This window comes from Pollachius pollachius (assembly GCF_949987615.1).
Source record: "Pollachius pollachius genome assembly, chromosome: 4".
Classification (NCBI taxonomy): Eukaryota; Metazoa; Chordata; class Actinopteri; order Gadiformes; family Gadidae; genus Pollachius; species Pollachius pollachius.
In genome coordinates this window covers 6,816,530-6,844,029 of record NC_136937.1, presented here as the reverse complement: position 1 = coordinate 6,844,029, position 27,500 = coordinate 6,816,530, and the positions used below count along the sequence as shown (strand labels likewise).

Here is a 27,500-nt window from a genome sequence, read left to right as displayed (position 1 = left end):
AACAGGATAATGAGCTGAGTGACAGGCTGGTCTTAGGTCAGGTCACCAACAGGATAATGAGCTGAGTGATAGGCTGGTCTGAGGTCAGGTCACCAACAGGATAATGAGCTGAGTGACAGGCTGGTCTGAGGTCAGGTCACCAACAGGATAATGAGCTGAGTGACAGGCTGGTCTGAGGTCAGCTCACCCTGTGGGGATCACTCCGACCACGTCCACCTGGTAGCGGTCGGCCAGGCCCATGCCATAGGAGGTTGCTGTGGCGACGATGACCACGATGATCTCGCCGGGGAGGGGGAGGGGCAGCCGCGCCTTGCAGCGCTCGTTGAGCTGCTTCACGCCGTAGAGGAACATAATGCAGGCCACGCCCATCGTCACCGTGGCAAGGTTGGTGCTGCCAAGGTCCTGCAGCACCGCCACCAGGGTCTGCATACGCACACACAACCAAATTCATAAACACACACACACACATAACCACAAACATGTTCATAAACACACACACACACCCCATACTCATAAACACAAGCACACACACATGCTCATAAACACACACAAACACATTCATAAGCACACACACACACACACACACACACCCAAACACATTCAAAAGCACACTTCCGTTCACAGTGCGTGACAGTGTGCGGGCGTACGTACGTAGATGGTGGCCAGCACTCCGCTGTAGCGAGGGGTCCGGACCCCGAACAGGTACTTCAGCTGGGAGACGCACACCTGGATGGCGGCGGCGGTGGTGAAGCCGCGCACCAGCGGCTCCGTCAGGTAGATCGCCACAAAGCCCAGCCGCAGGGCGCCCAGCAGCAGCTAGGAACCACAGGGCGTTAGCACAGAGCAGCTAGCAGCAGCTAGGAACCACAGGGCGTTAGCACAGAGCAGCTAGCAGCAGCTAGGAACCACAAAGCGTTAGCACAGAGCAGCTAGCAGCAGCTAGGAACCACAGGGTGTTAGCACAGAGCAGCTAGCAGCAGCTAGGAACCGCAGGGCGTTAGCACAGAGCAGCTAGCAGCAGCTTGGAACCACAGGGCGTTAGCACAGAGTAGCTAGCAGCAGCTAGGAACCACAGGGCGTTAGCACAGAGCAGCTAGCAGCAGCTAGGAACCACAGGGCGTTAGCACAGAGCAGCTAGCAGCAGCGAGTAGCCACAGGGCGGTAGCACAGAGCAGCTAGCAGCAGCTAGGAACCACAGGACGTGAGCACAATCAGTAGCTAACAGGATCTACCAGGATGTTAGCACGCTGAGTAGGTAGCGTTAGCCACCACTGAGTACATTTACATTTACATTTAGGGCATTTAGCAGACGCTTTTATCCAAAGCGACTTACAATAAGTACTGTGCAGTACTGTGAGTAGCCATCAGTTCAGCTCCCTTTGTATACAGAGCCTTTATGAGAACCGCCGCCCGACCGGCTGCAGTCTGTCAGCTTAGCGGCAAGAGCATCTGATCGCTGCGCAGTGAACTGGTGCTAATGCAGGTTCTGCCCCATATTAGGCAAGGGTCAGGGGTAGGATCGGGGTCAGGGGTCAGGGTTAAGGTTGTGGGTCAGGGTTAAGGTAGGTGTCGGGATCAGGGTTAAGTTCTGGGTCAGAGTTAAGGTCTGGGGTCAGGGTTAAGGTCTGGGGTCAGGGTTAAGGTCGGGGTTAGGGTTAAGGTCAGGGGTTAGGGTTAAGTTCGAGGGTCAGGGTCTGACCTGGATCAGGCCCACCAGCGTGGTGAGGGCCACAGCGACCTGCACCCTCTGGGCGTCACGGGCCCCCACGTCCACGGTGGACACATTGCTGCCGTTGGCGGCGGGGATCGGGAACATGGAGTCAGGAGCCTCGCGCACCACCACCCCCCCGATCATCAGGCTCATCACTGCAAACGTACCTGGGGGCACACACACACACACACACACACACACACACACACACACGGGAGGTCACAAACAGGAGGGGATAAAGAGGAAGTCACAAAGAGGAAGTCACACACACACACACAAACAAACACACATGGGAAGTAACACAACACAATTTGTGACATAAAGTGTGCATGCTACAGACTGTAGCTGTGATAAAGGACAGACTGTAGCTGTGATAAAGGACAGACTGTAGCTGTGATAGAGGACAGACTGTAGCTGTGATAAAGGACAGACTGTAGCTGTGATAAAGAACAGACTGTAGCTGTGATAAAGGACAGACTGTAGCTGTGATAAAGGACAGACTCTAGCTGTGATAAATGACAGACTGTAGCTGTGATAAAGGACAGACTGTAGCTGTGATAAAAGACAGACTGTAGCTGTGATAGAGGACAGACTGTAGCTGTGATAGAGAACAGACTGTAGCTGTGATAAAGGACAGACTAGCTGTGATAAAGGACAGACTGTAGCTGTGATAAAGGACAGACTGTAGCTGTGATAAATGACAGACTGTAGCTGTGATAAAGGACAGACTGTAGCTGTGATAAAAGACAGACTGTAGCTGTGATAGAGGACAGACTGTAGCTGTGATAGAGAACAGACTGTAGCTGTGATAAAGGACAGACTGTAGCTGTGATAAAGGACAGACTGTAGCTGTGATAGAGGACAGACAGTAGCTGTGATAAAGGACAGACTGTAGCTGTGATAAAGGACAGGCTGTAGCTGTGATAAAGGACAGACTGTAGCTGTGATAAAGAACAGACTGTAGCTGTGATAAAAGACAGAATGTAGCTGTGATAGAGGACAGACTGTAGCTGTGATAGAGGACAGACTGTAGCTGTGATAGAGGACAGACTGTAGCTGTGATAGAGGACAGACTGTAGCTGTGATAGAGGACAAACTGTAGCTGTGATAGAGGACTGATTGGGATAAAGTATAGGCACAAAAAACCCAGCCTTAAATTCAATTTCATACTGACTTATGAAAACCTTAAAATATCTTTCTTTTATTCTTTCTTCCTTACTTCCTGCTGCTGCTGGGTGGATGGACTCAGATTCAGGACGAGGGCAGGGAAGGATTTATAATCCACCAAAGATAAACATGCCAGACAAAGGAGGGGCCATGAAGATAAGAGCAATCTCTGACTACTGTGCAATGTACTGTGACGACAGAAGCACCTATGCACGAGAAATGCTGATGCCTTGCTCCAGAGCTCTGTCCCGTGGATTTACACTAGGGCTGAAACATTTGGGGAAATAATCGAATTAGGATAATTTGGACCAATATTATCTACATAAAGTTCCTTATGTTCTTTACTTATTGACTAAACAAGCAATAAATCTATCTCTTCTATATAGTATGACCAACACATTGGGAGCAGTGAACATATAAACTGCTCTTACCTTTAGGCCTGGATAGATATATATATATTTTTTAATCGCAGCCTTTGCGATTTGCAAATCGCGTCCTATTACATTGCGATGTCGGTTAGAATTCCATTAATCGTTCAGCCCCAATTCCCTCCATGCCTAATCTCCTAGTTATCCAGCCTCCTAGTCGCTCCCTGGACGCCTGGCGCTGGTCCCTGGACAACTGGCCTCTGACCTCCTGACCGGGCAGGAGGTCAGAGGCCAGAGGGTGATCCCACAGCGAGGAGGCTGTAAAGCTCCTCCTGTTGGGAGTCACTGATGGTTCCTCTGGGCCATCTGAGGAACCAGAACCACTGAGTCCTCTGAGCTTCTGGTTCTGGAACAGCAGCCCAGGACCTCTGGAGACAAGCAGCCAGGGTGAGGTGGACCACGGGGAACCCAGTGATGTCGCAGCACTGACCCCCTGACCTCTGACCCCTGACCCTCTGAGCCCCTGACCCTGGGGCTCACCGACGGAGATGTGTCGGGACGTCCCGAAGAAGGTGTAGAGGAGGACGGGGTAGAAGGAGGAGTAGAGACCGTAGACAGCGGGCACCGCCGCCAGCATGGCGTAGGCAAGACCTACACACCGAACACACAAAAACACACACACACACACACACACACACGCACACACATTGGAACCTTCCCATCGTGGTTTGTTGATGTATCCCCCCCCGCCTTGTCCCGCCTCTCACTGTTAAACAAACAGTTGATCTGAACTCAACCTGTGGACAGCACTGGTAGTGTGTGGTAATAGTGTGTTGTGTGTCCAGTGTGTTGTGTGTGGTAGTGTATGGTAACAGTGTGTTGTGTGTGAGGTAGTGTGTTGTGTGTGTAGTGTGTTGTAATAGTATGCTGTGATAATGTATTGGTGCGTGTGTGTGGTCGTGTATTTAATAGTGTTGTGTTTGTAGTGTGTTGTAATAGTGTGTTGTGCTAGTGTAATGGTGTGTGTGTGTGTGTGTTAGTTTGTTGGAATAGTCGATTGTGTGTGGCAGTGTGTTGTAATAGTGGCTTGTGTGTAGTAACAGTGTGTTGTGTGTGGTAGTGTATGTTTTGTCTAGCAGTGTGTGCTAACAGTGTGTTTTTGTATAGTGTGTAGTGTGCAGCAGTTTGTAGTGTGTGCTGTGTGCAGTACTGTGTTGTGTAGTAGTGTGTTGTTGTGAAGTGTGTAGAGTGTGGTAGTGTGTAGCGTGTAGCAGTGTGTATCGTGTCGTGTGTGTACCCTGGGGCAGCTGCACCACGCCGGTGCTCAGCCCGGACACGACGTCGTAGAACAGGAAGGAGCGGAGCGGGTAGGAGGGGAGCCAGGACAGAATGGGGAGGAGGCCCACCGCCAACCCCCAGGCCTGCTGAGAGGTGCACCTGGGGGTCAGGGGTCGGAGGTCAGAGAAAATTTACTGCATTTATACCGCGCTAACCAGTGGCCACTCAAGGCGCTTTACAATACTGCCTCACATTCATCCGTTCATGCACACATTCACACACCGACGGCGGAGTCAATCCCCTCAAGGCGACAGCCAGTCAGGGTTAGGTGCCTTGCTCAGGGACACCTCGACACTCTGCTAGGAGGAGCAGGGGATCGAACTAGCGACCTGCCGGTTACCAGCCAACCCGCTCTAACTCCTAAGACACAGACGCAGAGGTCAGAGGTCAGCTGCTGAGACGCTGGCCAGTGGATCCGACACACACCAGCAGTCAGCAGATCACAGAGCGGAGAGATTTACTACGTTATGGTTCGCTGATTTTGTGCCACCAGCTCGCTAACGAGTCATGAAGAGGCGTAGATAAACACAGACAGGTCGTTAAGGAGCAGGTAGGGGTTAGACCAGGGATGGGCAACTGGCCGCCCGCGGACCAAAAGAGAGAGACAAAAGCTCTTCAAATTAGCCTACCCATATTTGTTTGAGGAGTGAATTTGGTGTCATTAAAAGTGGTCCGTGTAACAAGCAACGCCTTTAACGGTCATGCGGTTCCTCTCGTCTGTCCAAGTATTTTTTATTATGGAAAAGATCCGCTCAATTGGAGCATTTGTGCCAGGCAGACACATCGCAAACTGAAGAGTGTGACATATTATGCAAAATTCACGTACAAAATATCTAAAGTGGTTGTGCAGTTGCATGGAAGCCATTGTCAGGTGGTGAAATTGTAGTAAGTTGAATCTGAAGTAGTTGGGAAACTAATTCAGAAGTTGAGCCACTAACTCAGAAGTATAGGGCCGACATTGAAAAATCGCAGGAGCAGTTTAAAGATCGTTTCCAAGATTTTCACGCAACGCAACCACGGATTGCGTTATTCACCGACCCCCTCTCTGGTGCTGAACTGCAGCTTGAACTCTGCGGTTGGAAACTGAGAGAGGGATTTCATTTTGGAGACTGCTACCAGAGGCACGTTTTCCACTCCTCAGGGATTTTGCTCTCTCAATGGCCAGCATGTTTGGGAGCACTTACATTTGTGAGAGACGTTTTTCAATAATGAAGCACATTAAGTCAAAAGGGAGAAACAGGCTCACGGACGACACTTTTTTATCTGATGCGGATTTGATGCACAAAGATTGACATCGATCTTCAGTCTATTGTGCGCCAGCAGGCGAAACCACAAGTATCTCCTTAAGAGAGAGCCTGATTTGGGCTACCTACTGTGGGTGAGGTTGGGCATTTATATTTGTGAAATGTGTGTAAATTCTGAAAGTGGAGTGGGAGCAAAAATAAAATGCACTGAATATGATGCTAGTTGTTGCACTTAATGTTTGGACACTGTTTTCAGTTTTGTGCCATCATTGAATGATGATGATGTGCCTGTTCTAGTTTCTTTTGAAACTAACTTGTTGTATTTGTCGGTAACAAGAGTATAGACACGTTAAAAATGCATTTGAGCATTGATAATATAAATGTATCTATGTTGGTTCAATAAACATACAGACATATATATGCATATGTTTTGTTCTTATTTTTAATTATTTTGTAATAATTAATATCTCATATCCGATTAGTGCATGTCATGTGGCCTTCTGATGATGATGATAAAAAATTGTGTCCCTCTTATAATGAAAGCCGCCCATCCCTGAGTTAGTCAGCACAGAGACAGGTCATTAAGGAGCAGGTAGGGGTTGGACAGTACCTGAGTCTCTTGGCCAGCCTGTGTTTGATGGAGGTCTCAACCCTCTGGCGGCGATGGAGGAGCTCATCTTGAAGTCGATGCTCGTTGAACACCGGGCGCGTGATGCAGTAGGTGGGCGGGGCCTCGTCATCCATGGACACGCCCCCTTCCTCATCCATGGTTACCTTCAACTTTTGACCCCTGAGATCAGCAGACGTAGAGACCGCTGGCTCAAGTCCCGCCTCTCTATATACAATTCTCCTTCCGCAGGAAGATTTTCTAACACATTATATACAGTGAGGTAGTTGTACAACAGATACAACCTGTACTATAGATGTACAAAAGATAGATCCTGTACTATAGATGTACAACATTAATTAACATAGCATAAAGTTGTACAACAGATAGAACCTGTAATATAGATGTACAACAGATATATTAACCTGTAGATCTACTCTCCACTGAGGACGTCAACAGGACAGCAATCAAATTGAAACCACATCAGACTGCCTAGGTGGACTAGTAAAGGTGTACTGGTTAAGGTGCACTAGTAGAGACACCCGTAGAGGTAGTAAAGGTGTACTAGAAGAGAAACCAGTAGAGGTAGTTAAGGTGTACTAGTAGAGAACACAGTAGAGGTGGACTAGTTAGGCTGTACTAGTAGAGACACCAGTTAAGGTTGACTAGTTAAGGTGTATTAGTTAAGGTGTAAACCAAAGTAGCGGTGTATAAGTTAAGGTGTAAGTTTGCTAATTTACTAGTACTGACAGCTGAGCCAGGCAGTTGGACTGAAAGCGACCCGCGGTAGAGGAGTACACCTCTACCGCGCGCCGCTGAATGTATCACCGTATCGGTCACGTGCTTACCTATGAACCCCGAGTAAACTGAGGACACCCCGAGAAGAACGCGAGCAGAACCAAGGATCACGGCTCACCACGAAGAGGAAGAACACGAACAGAGCCGAGGACACACGGCTCACCACGAAGTGTTTACGGAGCCGATGGAGACCCGGCCGAGGGGCGGGTCGACGGACACGCGTCACACGCCGCTCCCTACGTCATGACTTCAGTCACGGGACTGAACGCAACAGTGTGGTTCCGGAGGTAAAAATCCCATTCAATTTCTCAATAGTGGTTTTGATTAAAAACCATAATGTCGTAACCATCCAAACGGACACTGCTCTATAGAGAATTATCTTTCGATAGATATACAATATTTATTTAGACCTTGATTGGTCAAGTATGCATTGACATAAAATAGATATTTTATAATGAGATTGATTCTAAAAAACGGTTTCTTTGAACCTCGTTATTTTACATGGAGAATCCTACGTTCAAAATATCAAATGATCTGAATAGTAACAAATCAGACTATATTAAAATACTACTCGAACTGTGGAACAATAAATAAAACAAAAACAGTAGAGATATGTTACGCCTTAAATATTGTTCGTTGCTGTTCCTATATCCTCGTTGCTGTTACATGGGACTCAATGTTTTATTTTGTCGAATTGTGAACCTAGGTTTTGTGTGTAGATGATTCAATGACTGTGATGTTAAGATAAGGAATAATAAGGAAATATCTGGACAGACGGGTATCTGGTATAGAACACACCACAGAACCGCTTCGTACAGCCTCTATCGCCCCAGCGTTGTGTTCAAACACGTCCGTCTGTTTCTGGGTGACTAATCAGGTGCAGAAAAATGTTTTAGAGGGGTTCACGTTGTGCTCGACGTTTTGGGAAGTAGGACCCCGTAATAGTTTGGTTCTGTAGGCAGACTGTAGTCAGTATACTGTAGTCTGTAGGACTACTGTCCACAGAATTGTAGCATGCCGTTATTATACACAGCACTTTTCTCGATTAGATGTAATATTCTGGCACGGCAGAGCAGTGAGGATGGAGTAGGCCTCCGCCGCCGAACACTTACTGTTATTAACTGGTTAGGCTGATATGTCAACCTGTCATGAATGTCTGGATGAGGAAATCCTCTGTACTTCTCTCATCTATCAAGAAGATACGCCATTAAAATGTCCATAACTGCCACACATTGAGGTGACTGCTTCTGCAGTGTTTACCAACCTGTGGGCTACATAACACGTACTGCACATGATGAATGAGTGGACATTTTGTGAATGTTGGCCATATTTAACAGACAAGTTCAGAAGAAGAATAAACTGATTTCAAGGGAAACCTATTCTTAAAAATGTCTTTATTCTCTAGGAAAGAGACTTTCAACTCCGTGAACTGATCTCCTTTTAAGTGTCTGAGCCAGGCTGGGACACACCACATAAAGTTGAACCTAGAGTTGAGGAGGTTAGAAAACCTCCAGCCATCAGCGCTGCAGCCTCCTGCAGACCCTCTCAGAGAACGCTCGTTTGACATCACGTGTGGTTCTGTCTGATTTCGTCACTACAATTCCCGCCTCTTGCTACAAGTTCCTCCTCCTGCTACAACATCCGCCCCGTCCACGTTCCGCTTCCGGTCTTGCAGTCCGCAGAATCTCGCACACTACAATATATATATATATATATACAATACATGCTACAATATATATTGTAGTGTATGTATATACATATATATTTATACACAATAAACACTATACGATTCATAGTATTGTGTGGTATATACATGTAAAATCAATAGTGAACAAGTTCAACATAAATAATTAATAAATAAGATAAATAAATAAACACCGCTTCAGACTGCATAAACAAATAGTATAGTGTCGTTAAATGAATGACGACCATGAATAAATTCATGGTCTCGGGACACTGGGCGTGGCCTGTGCTGGAGTTCCCGCCCTTCCCGCCCGTCTCTCTCAGGTCCTCAACCCGCCTTTATAAACCCGGAGCAGAGTGTCCAGGATTATTCACTTCAATTGCAATATCCTGGAAAACCATGTCTGGTCGCGGCAAAGGAGGAAAGGGACTCGGGAAAGGCGGCGCTAAGCGCCACCGTAAAGTTCTCCGTGATAACATTCAGGGCATCACCAAGCCCGCTATTCGCCGTCTGGCTCGCCGCGGTGGTGTGAAGCGAATCTCCGGTCTTATCTACGAGGAGACTCGCGGTGTCCTCAAGGTGTTCCTGGAGAACGTGATCCGTGACGCCGTCACCTACACCGAGCACGCTAAGAGAAAGACCGTCACAGCCATGGATGTGGTCTACGCCCTGAAGAGGCAGGGCCGCACCCTGTACGGCTTCGGCGGTTAAACATGAGCACCTGCTCCCAAATAAAGGCTCTTTTAAGAGCCGCCCAAATATCATGAAAAGTTATCCTGCATTTATCGTTCCTATGTCAATGGTTCTCATGTTAACATCGTCCCCGGGTCATCATGAACTCAAACCTCGATAGAACATTTTAGTGCTGAAGAGGCACTGATAATTCAACCATAGATGCAGACCTTGAAAGGATTAGCGGATCGAGTCCAACCAATATATACAATGCTTTAACTCAAGATTTTAATGAACAGAATACAAATATTGAGCTTCGTTTACAGCTGTCATTTAAGCCATGTTTTGATATGGGTTTGTATACTGAACCGGCCAGCTGGACCAGTAAAAATCTAACCAGTAAACTTTTGAGTCGAGATCAGATAGGAAGCGGTTTAAACGTTTGGTTTAACTTTTAAATGTTATGGTTGAGAGGGTATGCCAATCTATTTGCTGTAAAGTTGTGATACCGACCAGCGCCACATGGTCGCGCGTCCCTTATTCTTCAGCCAATCACAGAACGGGACCAACACTGTTGATTTGCATGCGCCTCCTATAAGTATGGCAGCCAAACGCTGGTCCTGACATTCGCGTCATCATGCCTGATCCAGGACCCAAATCCGCGCCGAAGAAGGGCTCCAAGAAAGCCGTCTCCAAGACTGCAGTCAAGGGCGGCAAGAAGCGTCGCAAGACCAGGAAGGAGAGTTATGCCATCTACGTGTACAAGGTGCTGAAGCAGGTCCACCCCGACACCGGCATCTCCTCCAAGGCGATGGGGATCATGAACTCCTTCGTCAACGACATCTTCGAGCGTATCGCCGGTGAGGCCTCTCGCCTTGCCCACTACAACAAGCGCTCGACCATCACCTCCAGGGAGATCCAGACCGCCGTCCGCTTGCTGCTCCCCGGGGAGTTGGCAAAGCACGCCGTGTCTGAGGGCACCAAGGCGGTGACCAAGTACACCAGCTCCAAGTAAACTGACAATTTACAACCATCCAACGGTCCTTTTAAGGACCACCCAATTCTGCCTAAGAGCTTTCTTTCTACCACCGTCTGACTATGAACCGTCTCCACATGCGGGGATATGCTAACACATCGGCCGCCTCGTTGAGTCGATCGGTTTGCCGGGGTTTCTTGTAGCTATTTGGTTAGTACATATAGATAGACTTGTACTTTAGCCAAACTCAAAACAAATAGCCTCTTTTAAGTTACTAAACCCTTGGTATGTTCCACAATAGCATACATAGTCATGGTTAAGCGTATTGTCTCCTTGAGTATTTGTCCTGTCAAATACAAGCAGGCCGATTTAAAACTGCGATCCAGAAAGTTTGAGCTTATTTAACAGCTGAGCATTGATTAAAATAGTACATGAACACACTAGAATTGTACAGTCTAGGTAGAAACATGAATGGGTGCATTAAAAATACAACGTGGTCTTCATCTTCGTTCAGGGAGGTGGTCAAAATGAAAAGTAAATATAGTTGCACATAGTTTCGACAGTGTTTTCTGATGACTTACGGATACTAGAAAAAAAGTGTCAGACTCCTTCCATTACCAATGTTATATTGTAGGGGAGAGTGGGGTAAGATGAGCATTTTATTTATGAAAACACCTACCTTTATTTTAGGATGTCCATCCAAATGATAATGCATATGACATAGGTCTGTGAAAACATGACTTCTCAAAAAAAATAAGTCTTGGGGCTCAATACCAGTTTAGGGGTAGGTTGAGCCATCGGGGGTAAATTGACCGATTTACTCTTTCACGTTGAATGCATTTCCCTTTTCCAAATAGTCATTTATTTTCTCATGGTAACGTTAAACAATATAAAACCTGTCAATATTTCATTATTTTGCCACTGCTCTGATTGATTCTCCACCCTTGACATCCGGTGCTGCTCGGGAACTTTTTCCTTTCTTGGCATGATAGCTTTTCTACAATGTTAAAAATATGAGAAACAAAATCAGTTAGGAAATACCACTTCATACTTTAGAGCCTTAACTTAAGTTCAGGGCATCATGGTGGTGTGAGTTGAACAACTGGCTCAACTTACCCCACAGCATTTGGCTCGCATTGTCCCACAGCCACCATTTAGGAAACTGCCTAGTTTAACAATTCAGGCTAATCTTGGCCTAAATTATTCCCATGGTTTTATACTTCAGCAAATCACCTACATGTATGACATATTTTTACTCGTGGACACATTTGCTTTGACATAGCAGTCATTATACAAACTTTACCATGTGCTTCTCTCTATCACAGCCAGATATAATTGATTGGTGCTTCCTGCATTCATGGTCAAATGAAAAAAAAAAGTACAGTTGCCTAAATACAGGGGATGAGTCAACTGACCCACTGGCTCAGCTTACATCCACTCTCCCCTATATTACAGATATTCTGTGGGCCCTTATAAACGCAAGCGACCTAGATCGTGTGTTTACCAGCCAGTAAAAAGGTTAATTGTAACCCTAATTACCGACCTATATCAAACGTTGCTCAGAGTAACATGTTTGTCCGAAGTCTCTCTCATGTCTCAAGTCTGTCCGCATTAACAACGTCGCTATGTGGTTAAAAAACGAATCTCAAAGAAATTTAAGCGCTGTCATAACCATGTCACGTCAAAATATAATGTTTTTTGATCATATTCTCTGAATATGTGGCGCATTAAACTCGGTACATATCAAATTTAACATGTGTTCTTGTAGTTTATTGATGCAAAGGGTCAAATATTCTCATAGTCTTTGAATTTCACCCGAATTGAATCAAGGAGAAAACACAAACGACCCGACCTTTCTGACGCCCGCTGAAACGCTTATGTGACTGAGTCTGTACGGTTCTCATCGCGCGTATAAGCACAGCCCACCGGCGCCGCTCAGCATTACTTCTCATACAGACACTCGTAGTAGAACCAATACTCCAACCATGGCTGAAGTTCCACCCGCCGTCGCTGTCCCAGCCAAAGCCGCGAAGAAGAAGCCCGCAGCCAAGCCAAAGAAAGCCGGCCCCAGTGTGAGCGACCAGATTGTTCAATTCGTGACCGCTTCAAAGGAGCGCAGCGGAGTTTCCCTCTCATCGCTGAAGAAGTCTCTGGCGGCCGGCGGCTACGACGTGGAGAAGAACAATAACCGCGTTAAGGTCGCGGTGAAGAAATTGGTGGCCAACGGAACTCTGCTCCAGGCTACCGGTACCGGAGCATCTGGTTCTTTCAAGATCAGCAAGACCGAGGTAAAGAAGCCAGCTGCTAAGAAGGCTGCACTGAAAGTCAAGAAGCCGGCTGCTAAGAAACCCGTAGCCAAGAAGTCCCCGAAGAAGGTGGTGGCCAAGAAGACGGCAGCTGCTAAGAAGTCTCCGGTGAAGGCGAAGAAGCCCGTAGCGGCCAAGAAAACCCTGGTCAAGAAGGCGGCCAAGAGCCCCAAGAAGGCAACGCCAAAGAAGGCCGCCAAGAAGCCCGTCGCCAAGAAGGCACCCGCGGCCAAGAAGGCTTCCCCGAAGAAGGTCGCCAAGCCGAAGGCGGCCAAGAAAGCCCCCGCTAAGAAGTAAACACTACACCCCGCAACCACAAAGGCTCTTTTAAGAGCCACACACATCTGCCAAAGAGTGATTCTGTTGTCTACGGACATTCCGTAATGAAATTTGGATTGAGTTTCAGCTGTTTGAAAAACAAACCGGGAAAAATATGCTAGGGAATGTTCATTTAATGATAGACAAATTGGAATCAAATCAACACATTTAATCCACGTTGCTTCATCCCGCAACTGATTTGGTCCAAAAATGAGATCATTAGCCATGGCGTTTCGTTTGAGTTTTCCCGCCTTACCGTATGGGCACAATCGAGAAATATTGATCATTTTATTTTTTATAGTACATTCGTTACATGTTTTATTTTTACTGTTCACTTTTGTCATTCAACATATGTTGACGAAATAGCTTAAATTGAACAGACTATGGAAACATTTTATGTATACTTAAAATGTAAACACAAACGTAGTTGTAGCTTTTCTCTGTATAGTTAGGGGACGTGTCACGTGACGTGAAAACCGCACTTCATCCAATAGCATACGTTTTAGCCTCTACGCATTCTTCAAAACGGCCAATCAGCGTCTAGCGATTGTTTGCTTCTGGTATATATAGTCTCCTGCAGCCCAGCCACAAGCACACTTCGTCAAGACGAACCAGAAGTAACCAGCCATGGCCAGAACCAAGCAGACCGCTCGTAAGTCCACCGGTGGCAAAGCCCCAAGGAAGCAGCTCGCCACCAAGGCGGCCCGTAAGAGCGCCCCGGCCACCGGCGGCGTGAAGAAGCCCCATCGCTACAGGCCCGGTACCGTGGCCCTGAGAGAGATCCGCCGGTATCAGAAGTCCACAGAGCTGCTGATCCGCAAGCTGCCCTTCCAGCGCCTGGTGAGGGAGATCGCTCAGGACTTCAAGACCGACCTCCGCTTCCAGAGCTCCGCCGTTATGGCTCTTCAGGAGGCCAGCGAGGCCTACCTGGTCGGCCTGTTCGAGGACACCAACCTGTGCGCCATCCACGCCAAGAGGGTCACCATCATGCCCAAAGACATCCAGCTGGCCCGCCGCATCCGTGGAGAGCGAGCATAAGGCGACCGCGTCACATCCCAACAACGGCTCTTTTAAGAGCCACCAAATACACTGAAGATCTTTCCTTATTTAACCTTCCTGACTGAGGCCATGTGAAAACAATCAGTTTGAGTTTATGCGAAAATGGTGCACTCCGACGACATGCTCCATTGGAATACAAATTGCACGTGATCCATTGGCATACTGATTGTATAGGCCTTTCTTTGATACTTGATTATAATACATGCATAAATAATACAATTTCACATGACTAATCGAAGACCCTGTTTCTAACTTATAAGTGACTACGATACAAAGATTCCATCACAATAGATTTATATTAAACTAAGAAGATGGGGTTAAGGAATACAAACTTGTTTTTGCCCGGACTACCTACATTTAGACGTTTACTTTCAAAAACTTAATTTTGTCCAGAAGGGATGTTGGCCACTGACCTAAGTAGCAGAATCATAACTGCTGCAATGTGATGGAAGAGACTTCAATTTATTTTCCCAAACGTCCAATGCCCTGATTAAAATGATTAGCCGTAACAAGACGACCGAGCCAGATGCAGGCGATCATATGACGTTACCAATATCAGATATAAGTTTAAGACGTCATACGGCCACCTCGTGGGCATTGCATGTGTAAATTGGACCGTGACTGCAACGACGAGGAGCTCACCAGACTCCTGGGTGCAGCGACCATCGCCCAGGCCGTCCTGCTGCCCAAGAAGTGATTTAGAAACCTGGCTTGACGCCCCGAAGGCTCTTATAAGAGCTGCCAAATCTTTACCGAGTGCTGAATCTGATCAATTCTAACATGTCACGAAGATGGCTGAGCTTCAGGAGCTGAGCTTCAGCACATCAAGCCTCTCAGCTGAACCTCATTAGCAGGTCAGTTAGTCTGACTGATGAGATTCAGGTGAGAATCTTATCAACTCAAACCGTGACGACTAAAGCAGAAATACATTTTTATTGAACTAGTTTAATTGTCGTTGTGTCAGTATTACTGAGGTGAAGAAAGTAAAGTAGTGAAAAGTCTGTCTTTAAATTGATTACAATTCGATAACAAAAACAAGATGACTAGCTACTTACGAAGGTAATTGTGTAGAAACTAAACACATATTCAAAAAATCAAACAGTATTTGCTTTTTTTGATGACACCCTTCATCGTTGAAAAGGTTAAATAATGTTTATTTTAAATCTTGCATCTCAACACACTTAGGGCCGTTAGCCAATAGGAAACAGGCACTCTGACCATCCACAATCAAATCCCATCCCCCAATTTTTTTAAATGAAGGTTTTTAATTTAGTGTTCAATTTGAGATGCATGTAACATTACATCACACCTTAAATCATGTAAACATTCCAGAATCACATTCATCATCATGATAATAATATTACACACAAGACACTGAGGTTGAGAGAAGGTCAGGACGAATCCATAGATGTCTGGTGGGGGGGGGGGGGGGGGGTGGGGGTCTACAGGCTGAAGGTGCTGTCTACAGGGTGAGGGTGGTGGTGGTGGAGGGTGGGGTCTACAGGGTGAGGGTGGTGGTGGTGGTGGAGGGTGGGGTCTACTGCGGCCAGGCGCCCCAGGCCAGGCCCGGCAGGATGAGTGCGACCAGCAGGGAGGAGAACAGGTTGACGGCGTTGTTGTCCAGGATGGGTTTCCCACTGATGTGTCGGGTGGTCATCGACTCGTAGCCCACCACCTTCCCCACGCTGCTGTCGAAACCTACACAAACACACACACACACACACACACGTACACACGCATGCACACACACGCACGTCAGTGGATTGCTCCAAACTATAAACTGCATGTTAGCACTCAATTTTTAGCGTTAGCACCTACCTGAATACTGCATGTTGGCTCCCAGGAAGGAGTCCAGCAGGGATCCCAATAAACCGGCCACGCCCCCGTACAATATGATTGGCCACTGTGGATTGGCCAGGTTCAAGTCGTTGACAAAAAGCAGCTGGCTAACAAAGTAAGCTGCACCCACAGCTAGGCCACCAAGGAAGCTGGCAAACAATCCCACGGAGGTCACGCCTCCGTTAGTACCTGAGGGGAGGAGCAGATTAGAAAGAAAGGAGAGGACATGCTAACACTATCCCATGCTAAGACAGGAGAGGACATGCTAACACTATCCCATGCTAAGACAGGAGAGGACATGCTAACACTAGCCCATGCTAAGACAGGAGGGGACATGCTAACACTAGCCCATGCTAAGACAGGAGAGGACATGCTAACACTAGCCCATGCTAAGACAGGAGAGGACATGCTAACACTAGCCCATGCTAAGACAGGAGGGGACATGCTAACACTAGCCCATGCTAAGACAGGAGAGGACATGCTAACACTAGCCCATGCTAAGACAGGAGAGGACATGCTAACACTAGCCCATGCTAAGACAGGAGGGGACATGCTAACACTAGCCCATGCTAAGACAGGAGAGGACATGCTAACACTAGCCCATGCTTATACAGGAGAGGACATTCTATTTAATACAGGCTTTGCCTAATGGGCTTGTTACGTGCGCACTCTTGTGCGCACTGAAAATTTCAGCAATGCACCAATCAACGAGGGTCCCGCCCACATTCCAAACGGCTCAGTGGCGCACAGCAGCGTTTTACAAAATATTTTTTTCAGCAATTGCTTGAGCTGGCTTGAATAATAAGATAAGATCTAGAGTCATAATAACAGACCTATCATAGATCTAGAGTTATAATAACAGAGCTGTCGTTGGGTTTTGCTCTTGCAGTGTCAAACCGTCTCCTTTATTCCTAGTAGCAGCATGTAACCATGGCAACAGTGGCTCACATTGTTGTAAGGAAACCTGCTTCTATTCCAGACTGTAAAGAGTGTTTTCCTGGTAATCTGGATCCCACATTTAAAAACGTGCATCTCCAAAAGGTAAAGGACCTCTGACGACAGTCGTCGCTAGAAGTCACAACCAAACCAAACCATCAGCCCCTTTTCCACCAGTCACAAGCTTCAAAGCGGCCCAGGGACCTGACACCTTGCCTGCTCGCTCGCTAGCATTAGCATTAGCATGCTCTTGGCTAATGCAGCCACAGCTTACTCAGAAGATTCACACAGCGACATGCCTGGTTAACAACGTGAACTCAACGACTCCAGCCCTGATTGGTCACAGCGGCTCACCTGCGGGCACCTCCTCCCAGGTGGTGATGAGTCTGGGTCGTGATTGGCTGAGGACAGGCCCAACCTCCGAGGCCCAGGTGTCCCCGGTGCTGCAGGCCAGGGCCCCCAGCAGGGCCAGACTCATCCAGGAGGCTGAGTAGTGCTGACTGAAGTCCACCGGGAGCTCCCCGGGACCCGCCTGCAACAGAGGAGCTAACATGGTACCCTATTCATCTCAGGTGGTAGAGGAACTAACATGCTACTCTGTTCCTCACCGGTGGAAGAGGAGCTAACATGCTATGGTATTCATCTCAGGTGGAAGAGGAGCTAACATGCTAATCTGTTCATCTCAGAGGGAAGGGGAGCTAACATGCTACTCTTTTCCTATCTCCGGTGGAAGAGGAGCTAACATGCTCATCAAGATGGAAGAGGAGCTAACATGCTACTCTGTTACGCTCAGTTGGAAGAGGAGCTAACATGCTACTCCCTTCATCCAGATGAAGAGGAGCTAACATGTTACTCTGTCATCATTACCTCTATCATGTAGAGCAGAGCGAGCTCTGTGGGAATGCCTCCGTTACAAAACACCTGCACCCAGTTCCTCTGACCTCCTTGGGGGGGGGGGGGGGAGAAAGAGAGAGAGAGAGGGGGATAGATCTGATTAACTCCTATTCCGTCCATAAACCAGTGTCTATAAACCAGTGTTTAAAGGCTTTGACCTACCCTCCTTGTAGTGTGCGTCGATCTTGCTCTTGACTCCGCCTCCCCAGCGGGTGAGCCGAGACGAAGAGTAGAAGAAGAAGAGCAGCGAGACGAAGAAGCTGAGGTTGGCCATGCACAGCACAAAGCCCACCAGCACCGCTGCAACATCACATTTCATGTTAATATACCATTATAACATGGCATCACGGCATTATAACATAACATTACAGCATTTTAACATTACATTAAAATGTTATCTTCTAATAGCAACATAGCATTAGAACATAGCATTGTAGCATTAGAACTCCTAGCCTCATTTCAGCATTCCATTAGTACATATTCTTTACTATTCGATTTATATTAGACTCTATTTTTTCCAACAGATATATATATATATATATATATATATACCTAATATCACACATAATAGATCATAAGACTGTCAATGCCTAAACCCAACTCTAATTATCACCCCCTAGGAACCAAGTGACCGACCATCATCCCATATTAACCAAGTGACCAACCATCACCCCCTAGCATGAGAAAGCTTTTGTATGTAAATTAAAAAAAACATCATTTGACTGGTCATATAATTTAATCTAATCTTCAGCGTTTTATTCCGAGAATCTGAAGTCTTGTGAGCAGACTGCAGACTGAGAATGTGTTGGGAGGCGGGCCAAAAATTATGAAAAGCTGTCTCTGTAGAGATGGATTTGAACTCGGAAGGAATAAATGAGTGTGTTGATCCGACCCTTTCGTCTCTCACAGCGCCACGCTGACGTGTGACGTGGGAGACTTCTGACATTCAGCCCACTGTGCTTATCGATCAAAGGAGCCAACGTCTAGTATAGACGGCCCTCTGTAGTCAGACAGTGATCACTCCTGATAGGACACTGCTTACATCCCGCTCCCGTTAGAGAGGAAATAAACATCAAAAGAGAACGCAAGACATTATCGACTGAAGATGAATATTGAACGTGACCGTTGATTTATAAAATAGGAAAAAGTAAGTGTTGCTGCTGAGTTACTAATTCTTAGTAAGTAGTGTGTTACTAAGTCTTAGTAAGTAGTGTGTTAATAACTCTTAGAAAGTACTGAGTTACTAACTCCTAGCATGTACTGAGTCACTTGCTCTTAGAAAGTACTGAGTAAGAGAATGTGTGTGTTGGAGAGCTGCTGGTTCATGTTAGACAACAGACGTGTTACTGTGACTGAGCCCCACATCCCACCACACGTTAACACGTTAACACAGTTAACGTTGGTCATCACCTTAGAGACGTAATCCATAATCCAGACTCTCCCAATATACTGAAGATAGAGAAGATAACTGAGGAAGCCCTCTGAGATCTATGGGAAGTCAAAGATAGCTTGGATGGTTTTTGAGTAAGCAGTGAGTGAGTGAGTGAGTGTGTTCCTAACCAATGGGAGCTCACCTCCCAGCGCTCCGGTCCAGTCTAAGCTCCGCCTCTTCTTGGCCCTGATAGCCAGCACCAGTGGGACCAGGAGGGACAGCAGCCATCGCCACGGCGACACGGGAGACAGAGTCCCTGGAATCACATTCAGTTACAGGCCAGTTAGACAACATACACAACACGGGTTTGACACACACAACACGAGTTAAACTCAACATGGATGCTATATTTATAGTTTGTATTGATATATAACATTAAACAGTGTTCCTCATTCACTGATATACATACTAGATGTACAGATTAAAATAGTGTGTGTGTGTGTGTGTGTGTGTGTGTGTGTGTGTGTGTGTGTGTGTGTGTGTGTGTGTGTGTGTGTGCTGACCGGAGTAGGAGCTGATGATGATTGACAGGACCCAGAAGCAGAGGCTTAGGGAGAGGGTGGCGCAGAGGATGATCATGTCGGTCACCATCTTGATGTAGTCCTGCTGGCTGTTCGCTTCATACTCCATAGTAGGGACTCGAACAGGGAACCCAGCGGGACGGCTGGAGGGAGAACAGTGGACATTATATAATGTGATTCTACACTCCTGAATGAGTGATTTATTAAATAAACCTTTAGATAAACCTTCCGTCACTATCTAACCCGGAGTTTGTCGCAACAAACGGGGATACTACACGACAAACAACACGTTAATAATTGTTAATATAATACGGATAATGCTCACCACAACACCAACTAATCCACCGACCGCCATTCTTCACTGATACAAGATCCACTAAAGAGAGAATATTAAACCACTAAAGAGAAGATAAAAATAAATATAAAGAATAGTAAACAAGACGATCGCAAAGCGAAGAGATCCGCCTGACCGGAAGCGTGAAGCGGAACTATTAGAGTGACAGACCGGATCATGTGATTATATATTATATATGATTACATTTTATATAATAAAATATTATACATGATTATATGTTAGATATGATTATATATTAGATATGATTATTTTATTATTGGATAGTAGCCCGAATTATATTAGCCTGATTCATTATATGAATTAGCATCAGAGGATATTATCCTTTGTTATATTAAGTCATAATCTTGATTGTGATATGTTATCAGTAACTTAATAGACCCAGGGCACCAGCATAGATATAAAAAATATTACCCTAAACGTATTATTATATATTTTGCACATTTACCAGTTTGCATATAATTATTATGATATAGATAATGATATATTACACAACCAGGGGTAGCGTCATCTATGTAATATAAATATCACTTATTAATATCAATAGAATCTAATCTTTGTGCATTTAACTTTTTAAAAGCAACACTGTCACCATTCTGGTTCACAATGTTAACAAAGTCATTGGAATGAATACTGGTTGGTTTATTGAGTGAAGAAAATACAAACAAACTAAATAACTAACTAACTGCTAGTGATGGCTCTCACTAGGCTGAAGTACCGGAGGAAGACATTGGGAAGGAAAGACAAGTCTCAATATAGGACTGACTAATAACAACACAAATATATGTACATAAACATAAGTATACACACCCACACAAAACTGGCTTGAACACAAACACATAATTCATAATCCTACACACACAAACACACACACACACACAAACACACACACACACACACAACACACACACACACGTATGTATAGCAGAGAGCTTCATTACCTTGCAGTGGATGAAGAGAAGAGATGTCTGAACCCCAGGAGGAGGTTTTATAGAAGGAGGTCCTCCCCAATACACACACCCACACACACACACACACACACAGGCACACACAGACACACACACATTCACTTGCAAATGCACAAACACACACAAACCCACACACACACACACACACACACACAAACCCATACACACACACACAGGCACACACACGTACAGAGGCCGACGCACAAACAAACAAGTACACTAAAACTAACACACACACAAACACACACACGCACACACTTCTCTGAGAAACCAAAATTAATTCTGAAGAAGACCTCTCTATGAAACCCCTCTGTGTTAAACGAGTGGAAGATGCTTTTGAATTGGAAAGAAAGATGCCATTATTGACCCAGTAATTGAGTATTAGTATCGATACGGTGTCTCTCTCTCTGGGGAACATTCAGCACCGTGCCTAGCTTCTCTGTTTTATTACACAACTACTACTACTACTACTGCTTCTGTACTAGAACTACTATACCACCTTAATACTACTGCTATACTAGTAGTGTACTACCTTAATACTACTGCTATACTATAGCTAATATACTGCCTTCTTAATACTACTGCCATAATAATACTATGCTAAATTTATACTGCTGCTGTACTAGAACTATTTTACTATCTAAATACTACTGCTATACTAGTATTACTACCTTTACACTACTGAGTGGCCTACTGAGAAGGGGAGTGGTCTGCTTAGAAGGGGAGTGGCCTAATGAGATGAGGTGTGGCCTGTTGAGGAGGGGAGCGGCCTACTGAGACACAACTTCCTCCTACTCCTCAGCAGACTCAGGGCCCGTGAGGAATCATCTGAGGACAAACAGTCCTTCAAAGGAGCCCCTGCCTGAAGTGCTCCATGTTAGAACCACAAGGCAGCGACACAGGGCCTCGGTCTGACGGGGGAGGAAAAGAGTCAGAAACCTCCAAGCAGTAAGGACCTTCATCAGCTAATTACATATGCATAGGGGGAGGAGTAAACAGCTAATTACATATGCATAGAAGGGTGGAGTCAACCTGTCATCTTCCAGGAATGGAGGGGAGGAGTCACTGGAGCAAGGTACATTGTAACAGGAGAACGCATGGAACACTTAATGGTGAGGAACATATTGATTGTTTTCTTTAATGGGAACACGACTAACACTCTCAGACTCTTGATGATGTCACTATTGACATCATAGGAGCCACACACACACACACACACACACACACACACACACACACATTACACAGACACGTTATTGTGTGCTGATGTGTCTGAGGACTCACAGCGTGGACAAATAATCCAAAGCAGACGCCCATGGGGACGGTCAAGTCCAGATCCACCTTGTCGGACAGGATGGGGATGCACGGCAGGAGACACACACACACACACACACACACACGCACGCACACACACACACACACACACACACACACACACACACACACACACACACACACATGCACGCACGCACGCACCCACACACACAAACACACATGGGTTAGCTACTGATCAGCAGCATTGATTGGTGTACTGATATATTGAATAAAAAGATTGATTACTGATCATCCATTACCCCCCAGTCCTCATAGCTCATAAAGCCACAGCACTGGAGCTGGAGGGAGACACAGCGTGTTGTCAGGGTAACAGCACTCTCTCTTGTCAGGGTAACATGCTGTTACCCTGACAAGACATGCTGTTACCCTGACAAGAGAGAGAGACAGAGAAGGAGACTTTTGGAAAACATGGTCCTTATCCCAAACATCACGATGAAAATTACGGCCACCATCAGACCTGCAAACTGGGGACACAGTAGTCAACACCCTCCTGTCTATCTGTCCGTCTGTCTGTCTGTCTGTCTGTGTGTCTGCCTGTCCGTCTGTCTCTCTCTGTGTGTCTGTGTGTGTCTGTCTGTGTGTCTGTGTGTCTGTCTGTGTGTCTGTCTGTCTGTCTGTCTGTCTGTCGGTTTGTCTGTCTGTCTCTGTGTGTCTGTTTGTGTCTGTCTGTTTGTCTGTCTGTCTGTGTGTGTTTGCCTATGTGAGTGTGTGTCTGTGCCTGTGCATCTATCTGCCTGCCTGCCTGTCTGTCTGTCTGTCCGACCCCTTTGAGCCATGCTGCCTTCTCGGTCCTGGCGTCCTCGTCCCCGAAGAAGGAAACCAGCAGCATCCCAAAGGAGAACACCCACAGCACATGCTGGAAATCTGAGGACAGTAGGGTCAGGGGAGGTCAGGGGACGAGGTCATGGGATGAGGTCATGTGGAGGTCATGAGATGAGGTCATGTGGAGGTCATGGGAGGAGGTCATGTGGAGGTTTATGTGGAGGTCATGTGGAGGTCATGTAGAGGTCATGAGATGGGGTTACCTGCGGGTCTACGCCGTGGGCCTTCCTAAGTACAATTATCATCAAAACTCCAAAGATCTAAACGGAATGAGATGTTATTCACCAAAGACATAGCCACTATATTACAAATTAAACACTGCAGTTGGGAAAAACAAGGCATTTAAAAAAGCGTCAGACAAAACAAAAGAGTATGTATAATTGAAGCAAAGAAATAGATTGAATGCACATATTAGCAGTCAATCCAAGCAGCTTTCTGTCAGTTGAGCCATGATTGACGCTGACCCTTTCTGCTGTCTGACTACATCACGTTTCACCACCAGAGGGGGACAACACCCAGCACTGATTCCATTCATTTATAAAGATCAACAAGACCGAACAAGTTCATCTTTCACCACAAGAGGGAGACAAAAAACAAGGTATCAAACATTTTTCACCCTAGCTTGAGGTACCTGTTAGAAATTGTTCCGATTTTAATTGTAGAAGGCAAAAAACGAAAACAATTTAATAATTTAATAATTTTTCATAAATCAAAATGATAAATCCAAACAATAAAACGGATGCATACATCCGTCTATACATACGTATTTAGTTTGACAAGACATTTACCTTAATTAAACGTGTCTTATCTCAAAACAGTATTTTATCGTGCATTGTTTGCACAGTGCGAAGTGCGAAGAATGCACTGTGAAAACGGAACAAAAACAGTGTGAAAACAGAATGTGAAAACGGAACAAGAACAATGAGGACGTTGGTTCATTGGATCAGTTCTCCTCTGGTTCAGGTAAACCTTCAGACTAGATTATTACTAGCGCTGGTGACAGGGGTGGGGCTGTGGTAGAAAATAACCGCGTTCTATCACTTCAACTAATTAAGAGAGCAAAAGAAATCGAGGGGTCCGGAGCAAGTATGACAAAAAGACTTTATCGTTACAAAGACAACAACAAAGCCGAGTAGTTTGCAAAGCACTGCCGGTCAACAGATCCCGGCCTCTTTTTTATCCTCACATACAAAGTTGTTTCTTGTTTGAGGTGTCCGCCCACGGTCACCCATGGCCGATCAGTCATAAATTTCTTTAAGCGAGTGGCTGGCAACACTAATCCAAAACACCGGGCTGACGTCAGCACGCATTAACCCCATAGCCTCTGGTGACGTGTTGGCCTCTAACTCACGCTCAGACCCCAGACTCCCTGACGATGTGTCAAGTCCTAGATAAGAGTCCAGGGACGTTTTTAGATGCTTTCTACCATTAGATATATAGGCCTAATAATAATCAAGGTTTGCCTTAGAATATAGTCATTAATTTCTTCCATAGGGCCTTCAGAGGGGTGGGGGCCTTTAAAGGGTGGAGGCCTTCAGAGGGGTGGGGGCCTTTAAAGGGTGGAGGCCTTCAGAGGGGTGGGGGCCTTCAGAGGGGTAGGGGCCTTTAAAGGGTGGAGGCCTTCAGAGGGGTGGGGGCCTTCAGAGGGGTAGGGGCCTTTAGAGGGTGGGGGCCTTCAGAGGGGTAGGGGCCTTTAAAGGGTGGAGGCCTTCAAAGGGGTGGGGGCCTTTAGAGGGGTAGGGGCCTTTAAAGGGTGGGGGCCTTCAGAGGGGTGGGGGCCTTCAGAGGGGTAGGGGCCTTTAAAGGGTGGGGGCCTTCAGAGGGGTGGGGGCCTTCAGAGGGGTGGGGGCCTTCAGAGGGGTAGGGGCCTTTAAAGGGTGGAGGCCTTCAGAGGGGTGGGGGCCTTCAGAGGGGTAGGGGCCTTTAAAGGGTGGGGGCCTTCAGAGGGGTGGGGGCCTTCAGAGGGTGGAGGCCTTTAGAGGGGTAGGGGCCTTTAGAGGGTGGAGGCCTTTAGAGGGTGGAGGCCTTCTGAAGGTTGCGGCCTTTAGAGGGGTGGAGGTGGGGGCCATCGGAGGGGTGGAGGCCTTCAGAGGGGTGGGGGCCTTCAGAGAGTGGGGGCCTTCAGAGGGGTGGAGGCCATCGGAGGGGTGGGGGCCATCGGAGGGGTGGAGGCCTTTAGAGAGTGGGGGCCTTTAGAGAGTGGGGGCCTTTAGAGAGGTGGGGGCATTCAGAGGGAGGGGGCCTTCAGAGGGGTGGGGGCATTCAGAGGGAGGGGGCCTTCAGAAGGTTTGGGGGCCTTTAGAGGGGTGGGGGCCTTTAGAGGGGTGGAGGCCTTCAGAGGGGTGGAGGCCTTTAGAGGGGTGGGGGCCTTTAGAGAGTTGAGGCCTTCAGAGAGTGGGGGCCTTTAGAAGGGTGGAGGTGGAGGCCTTTAGAGAGTTGAGGCCTTCAGAGAGGTGGGGGCCTTTAGAGGGGTGGAGGCCTTTAGAGGGGTGGGGGCCTTTAGAGGGGTGGGGGCCTTTAGAGGGGTGGGGGCCTTTAGAGAGGTGGAGGTGGAGACCATTAGACGGGTGGAGCCCTCTACAGGGATGGGGGCCTTCAGAAGGTGGAGGCCTTCAGAGGCGATTTGAATTCGCTCTGCAGCAGGGGCTGGAGATGGGGTAGATCGGGAGGTTTCCCGGTGGGCCGGTCCACTTTGAAATGTATTTTGTGCGCGATTGGCCTCGCAAATGAGCAATCGCGAAAGAGCTGCAGAACCGAAACCCGACAGGTGTGGCCCGTTCTCCAAATGGCTCCCTGAGGTCCTGATGATCTGAGACTACCAGAGGGCGCCACAGCTATTCAGGCCATCACAGGTTGTCAGTTGTCGGGCCTTCAACCACAATTATCTGGACAAGAGAAAAGTGATCAGATACCTGGCCACAGAGAAACAGACATAAGTAAACTTCAAACTCTAGGGGAGCGTATGGAACAGAGCAGTCAGACGATAAAGAAGCTACACATTTTAGCTTCTGTCATGTTTGACTATCCGTAACCATAGATGCTTATCAGTAAGAAATTTATATACACAACAGAAAGATATTTCTATACATAACAGAAAGATATTTATATACATAACAAAAACGTATTTATATACATATCAGAAGTGAAACAAGGACAAACCTGGTAGCTGCTAAACATCACTGTGAGTAAACACTTTTTTGTTTCTAGCAACAAGTCTCATTTGTTTTGCCAAGCTGTTAGAATCAGTAGACACAACGGTAGAACCAAACATTGCCTCTGGCCGAGTGGAGCTCTACTTAGACAAACCAATCATTACGGTTCTTTAGAAGTAGCAGGATATATACCTCGGTATCTATAAGTTCAGTAGGATATCTTCTAACCTAAACCAGAATGTTCCCTGAACTGCTGGGATGTTTAGTTTCAGAACTGTAGATTTCAGCGATCTGCTTGCTGTTTGTTCTGGAGGGTCTGATCCATCGATGCTTCAATAGACTACTAAAGGCGCAGGCCAGTGGACACGCCTTACTGATTAACCGCAATCATAGTAATGCCAATTCGATGGATACATGTTAGTTTGATTGTTGGCATAAAATACTAACATCCGAGGTGGGGAGAGACCATGAGAGAAGGGTCCAATCATTCCGGACAACAAACCAGTAATAAACATACCTCTTCATCTAAACAAATGAGACCGAACCGAACCTCTGGCTCCTCCTGAACTCTGACTAAACATCTCGACCTGGAGCTCCAGCCTGGTTTATCAGGACCCGGACGGTGGATCACAGCAGCCCCTGCTGGGCAGCTCAGGACCACTTAGGAAGGTCTGTCATGGTGGTCCTTCTGAACCCCCAACAACAGAAGAGGAGCCTGTCGGTATATTCAGAGGAACCTCTCACCGGTTTCAGCATCGCACTCAAATGAAAGACAGCGTGTCACACAGTGGTTTCTCAAGGGTTATTTTATTTCTCACAGGCTCCAAATCAGAGACCAACACAGAGCTTTGTTTCCTGTCGACCGCAACACACCAGACAACCAGGAAGTAATGTTTAACATGGTGAAGGTCAGGGGTCAGGGGAGGGAGGAGCGAGGCTGAGAGTTCAGGGGTCAGGGGTCAGGTGAGGGAGGGTTGAGGCTGAGAGGTCTGGGGTCATGT

At 46.8% G+C, this 27,500-nt stretch overlaps 7 protein-coding genes across 12 annotated transcripts in view; 4 read left to right on the top strand and 3 right to left on the bottom strand.

The window, feature by feature from the left end:
* slc26a5 (solute carrier family 26 member 5) overlaps positions 1-7,411 on the bottom strand; it is a 13,957-nt gene extending 6,546 nt beyond the window's left edge. For 4 of the 5 annotated variants that reach the window (XM_079734126.1, XM_079734128.1, XM_079734129.1 and 1 more), the window contains exons 1-7: positions 7,284-7,411; positions 6,439-6,618; positions 4,544-4,683; positions 3,787-3,897; positions 1,700-1,878; positions 652-816; positions 188-423 (exon numbers count right to left, since the gene is read on the bottom strand). In XM_079734126.1, the coding sequence (XP_079590252.1) occupies positions 188-423; positions 652-816; positions 1,700-1,878; positions 3,787-3,897; positions 4,544-4,683; positions 6,439-6,596 (989 nt within the window). In that variant the 5' untranslated portion in view covers positions 6,597-6,618; positions 7,284-7,411. The remainder of the gene's footprint in view (positions 1-187; positions 424-651; positions 817-1,699; positions 1,879-3,786; positions 3,898-4,543; positions 4,684-6,438; positions 6,619-7,283) is intronic. The other variant, XM_079734127.1, reaches the window with a different exon arrangement.
* A 1,905-nt stretch (positions 7,412-9,316) lies between these two features.
* On the top strand, positions 9,317-9,628 carry LOC307074920 (histone H4; the record flags this gene model as incomplete). Its single annotated transcript, XM_079735328.1, has 1 exon — positions 9,317-9,628. The coding sequence occupies one exon, from the start codon at positions 9,317-9,319 to the stop codon at positions 9,626-9,628; it is 312 nt and encodes a 103-aa protein (XP_079591454.1).
* Positions 9,629-10,226: 598 nt separating this feature from the next.
* On the top strand, positions 10,227-10,604 carry LOC307074917 (histone H2B 1/2-like; the record flags this gene model as incomplete). Its single annotated transcript, XM_079735325.1, has 1 exon — positions 10,227-10,604. The coding sequence occupies one exon, from the start codon at positions 10,227-10,229 to the stop codon at positions 10,602-10,604; it is 378 nt and encodes a 125-aa protein (XP_079591451.1).
* Positions 10,605-12,550: 1,946 nt separating this feature from the next.
* Positions 12,551-13,168, top strand: LOC307074907 (uncharacterized protein; the record flags this gene model as incomplete). Its single annotated transcript, XM_079735315.1, has 1 exon — positions 12,551-13,168. One exon carries the CDS (start codon positions 12,551-12,553, stop codon positions 13,166-13,168), a length of 618 nt encoding a protein of 205 aa, XP_079591441.1.
* An 86-nt stretch (positions 13,169-13,254) lies between these two features.
* Positions 13,255-14,249, top strand: LOC307074814 (histone H3.2). The gene has a single exon (XM_079735178.1). The coding sequence runs from the start codon at positions 13,817-13,819 to the stop codon at positions 14,225-14,227; it is 411 nt and encodes a 136-aa protein (XP_079591304.1). The 5' UTR covers positions 13,255-13,816; the 3' UTR covers positions 14,228-14,249.
* Positions 14,250-15,406: 1,157 nt separating this feature from the next.
* Positions 15,407-20,342, bottom strand: tmem19 (transmembrane protein 19). Its single transcript, XM_079734612.1, has 8 exons — positions 20,196-20,342; positions 19,853-20,013; positions 19,492-19,605; positions 18,080-18,217; positions 17,891-17,967; positions 17,378-17,555; positions 16,067-16,276; positions 15,407-15,946 (listed from the first exon to the last, which is right to left on the bottom strand). Exons 2-8 carry the CDS (start codon positions 19,977-19,979, stop codon positions 15,786-15,788), a joined length of 1,005 nt encoding a protein of 334 aa, XP_079590738.1. The 5' UTR covers positions 19,980-20,013; positions 20,196-20,342; the 3' UTR covers positions 15,407-15,785.
* A 7,050-nt stretch (positions 20,343-27,392) lies between these two features.
* Positions 27,393-27,500, bottom strand: part of LOC307074458 (uncharacterized protein) — a 5,298-nt gene continuing 5,190 nt past the window's right edge. For both annotated transcript variants that reach the window (XM_079734620.1, XM_079734619.1), the window contains one exon: positions 27,393-27,500. This exon is cut by the window's right edge and continues 162 nt beyond it. The gene's annotated coding sequence lies outside the window, so the exon portion shown is untranslated.

Excerpts from the sequence above, each read along its gene's own strand:
- LOC307074814 (XM_079735178.1), top strand. The coding sequence starts at position 13,817 with ATGGCCAGAACCAAGCAGACCGCTCGTAAGTCCACCGGTGGCAAAGCC.
- tmem19 (XM_079734612.1), bottom strand. The coding sequence starts at position 19,979 with ATGGAGTATGAAGCGAACAGCCAGCAGGACTACATCAAGATGGTGACC. Across the intron at positions 19,606-19,852 it reads CATCATCAGCTCCTACTCCG|GGACTCTGTCTCCCGTGTCG; the intron begins GTCAGCACACAC and ends ATGTGATTCCAG. Across the intron at positions 16,277-17,377 it reads CTGGGAGGAGGTGCCCGCAG|GTACTAACGGAGGCGTGACC; the intron begins GTGAGCCGCTGT and ends TCCTCCCCTCAG.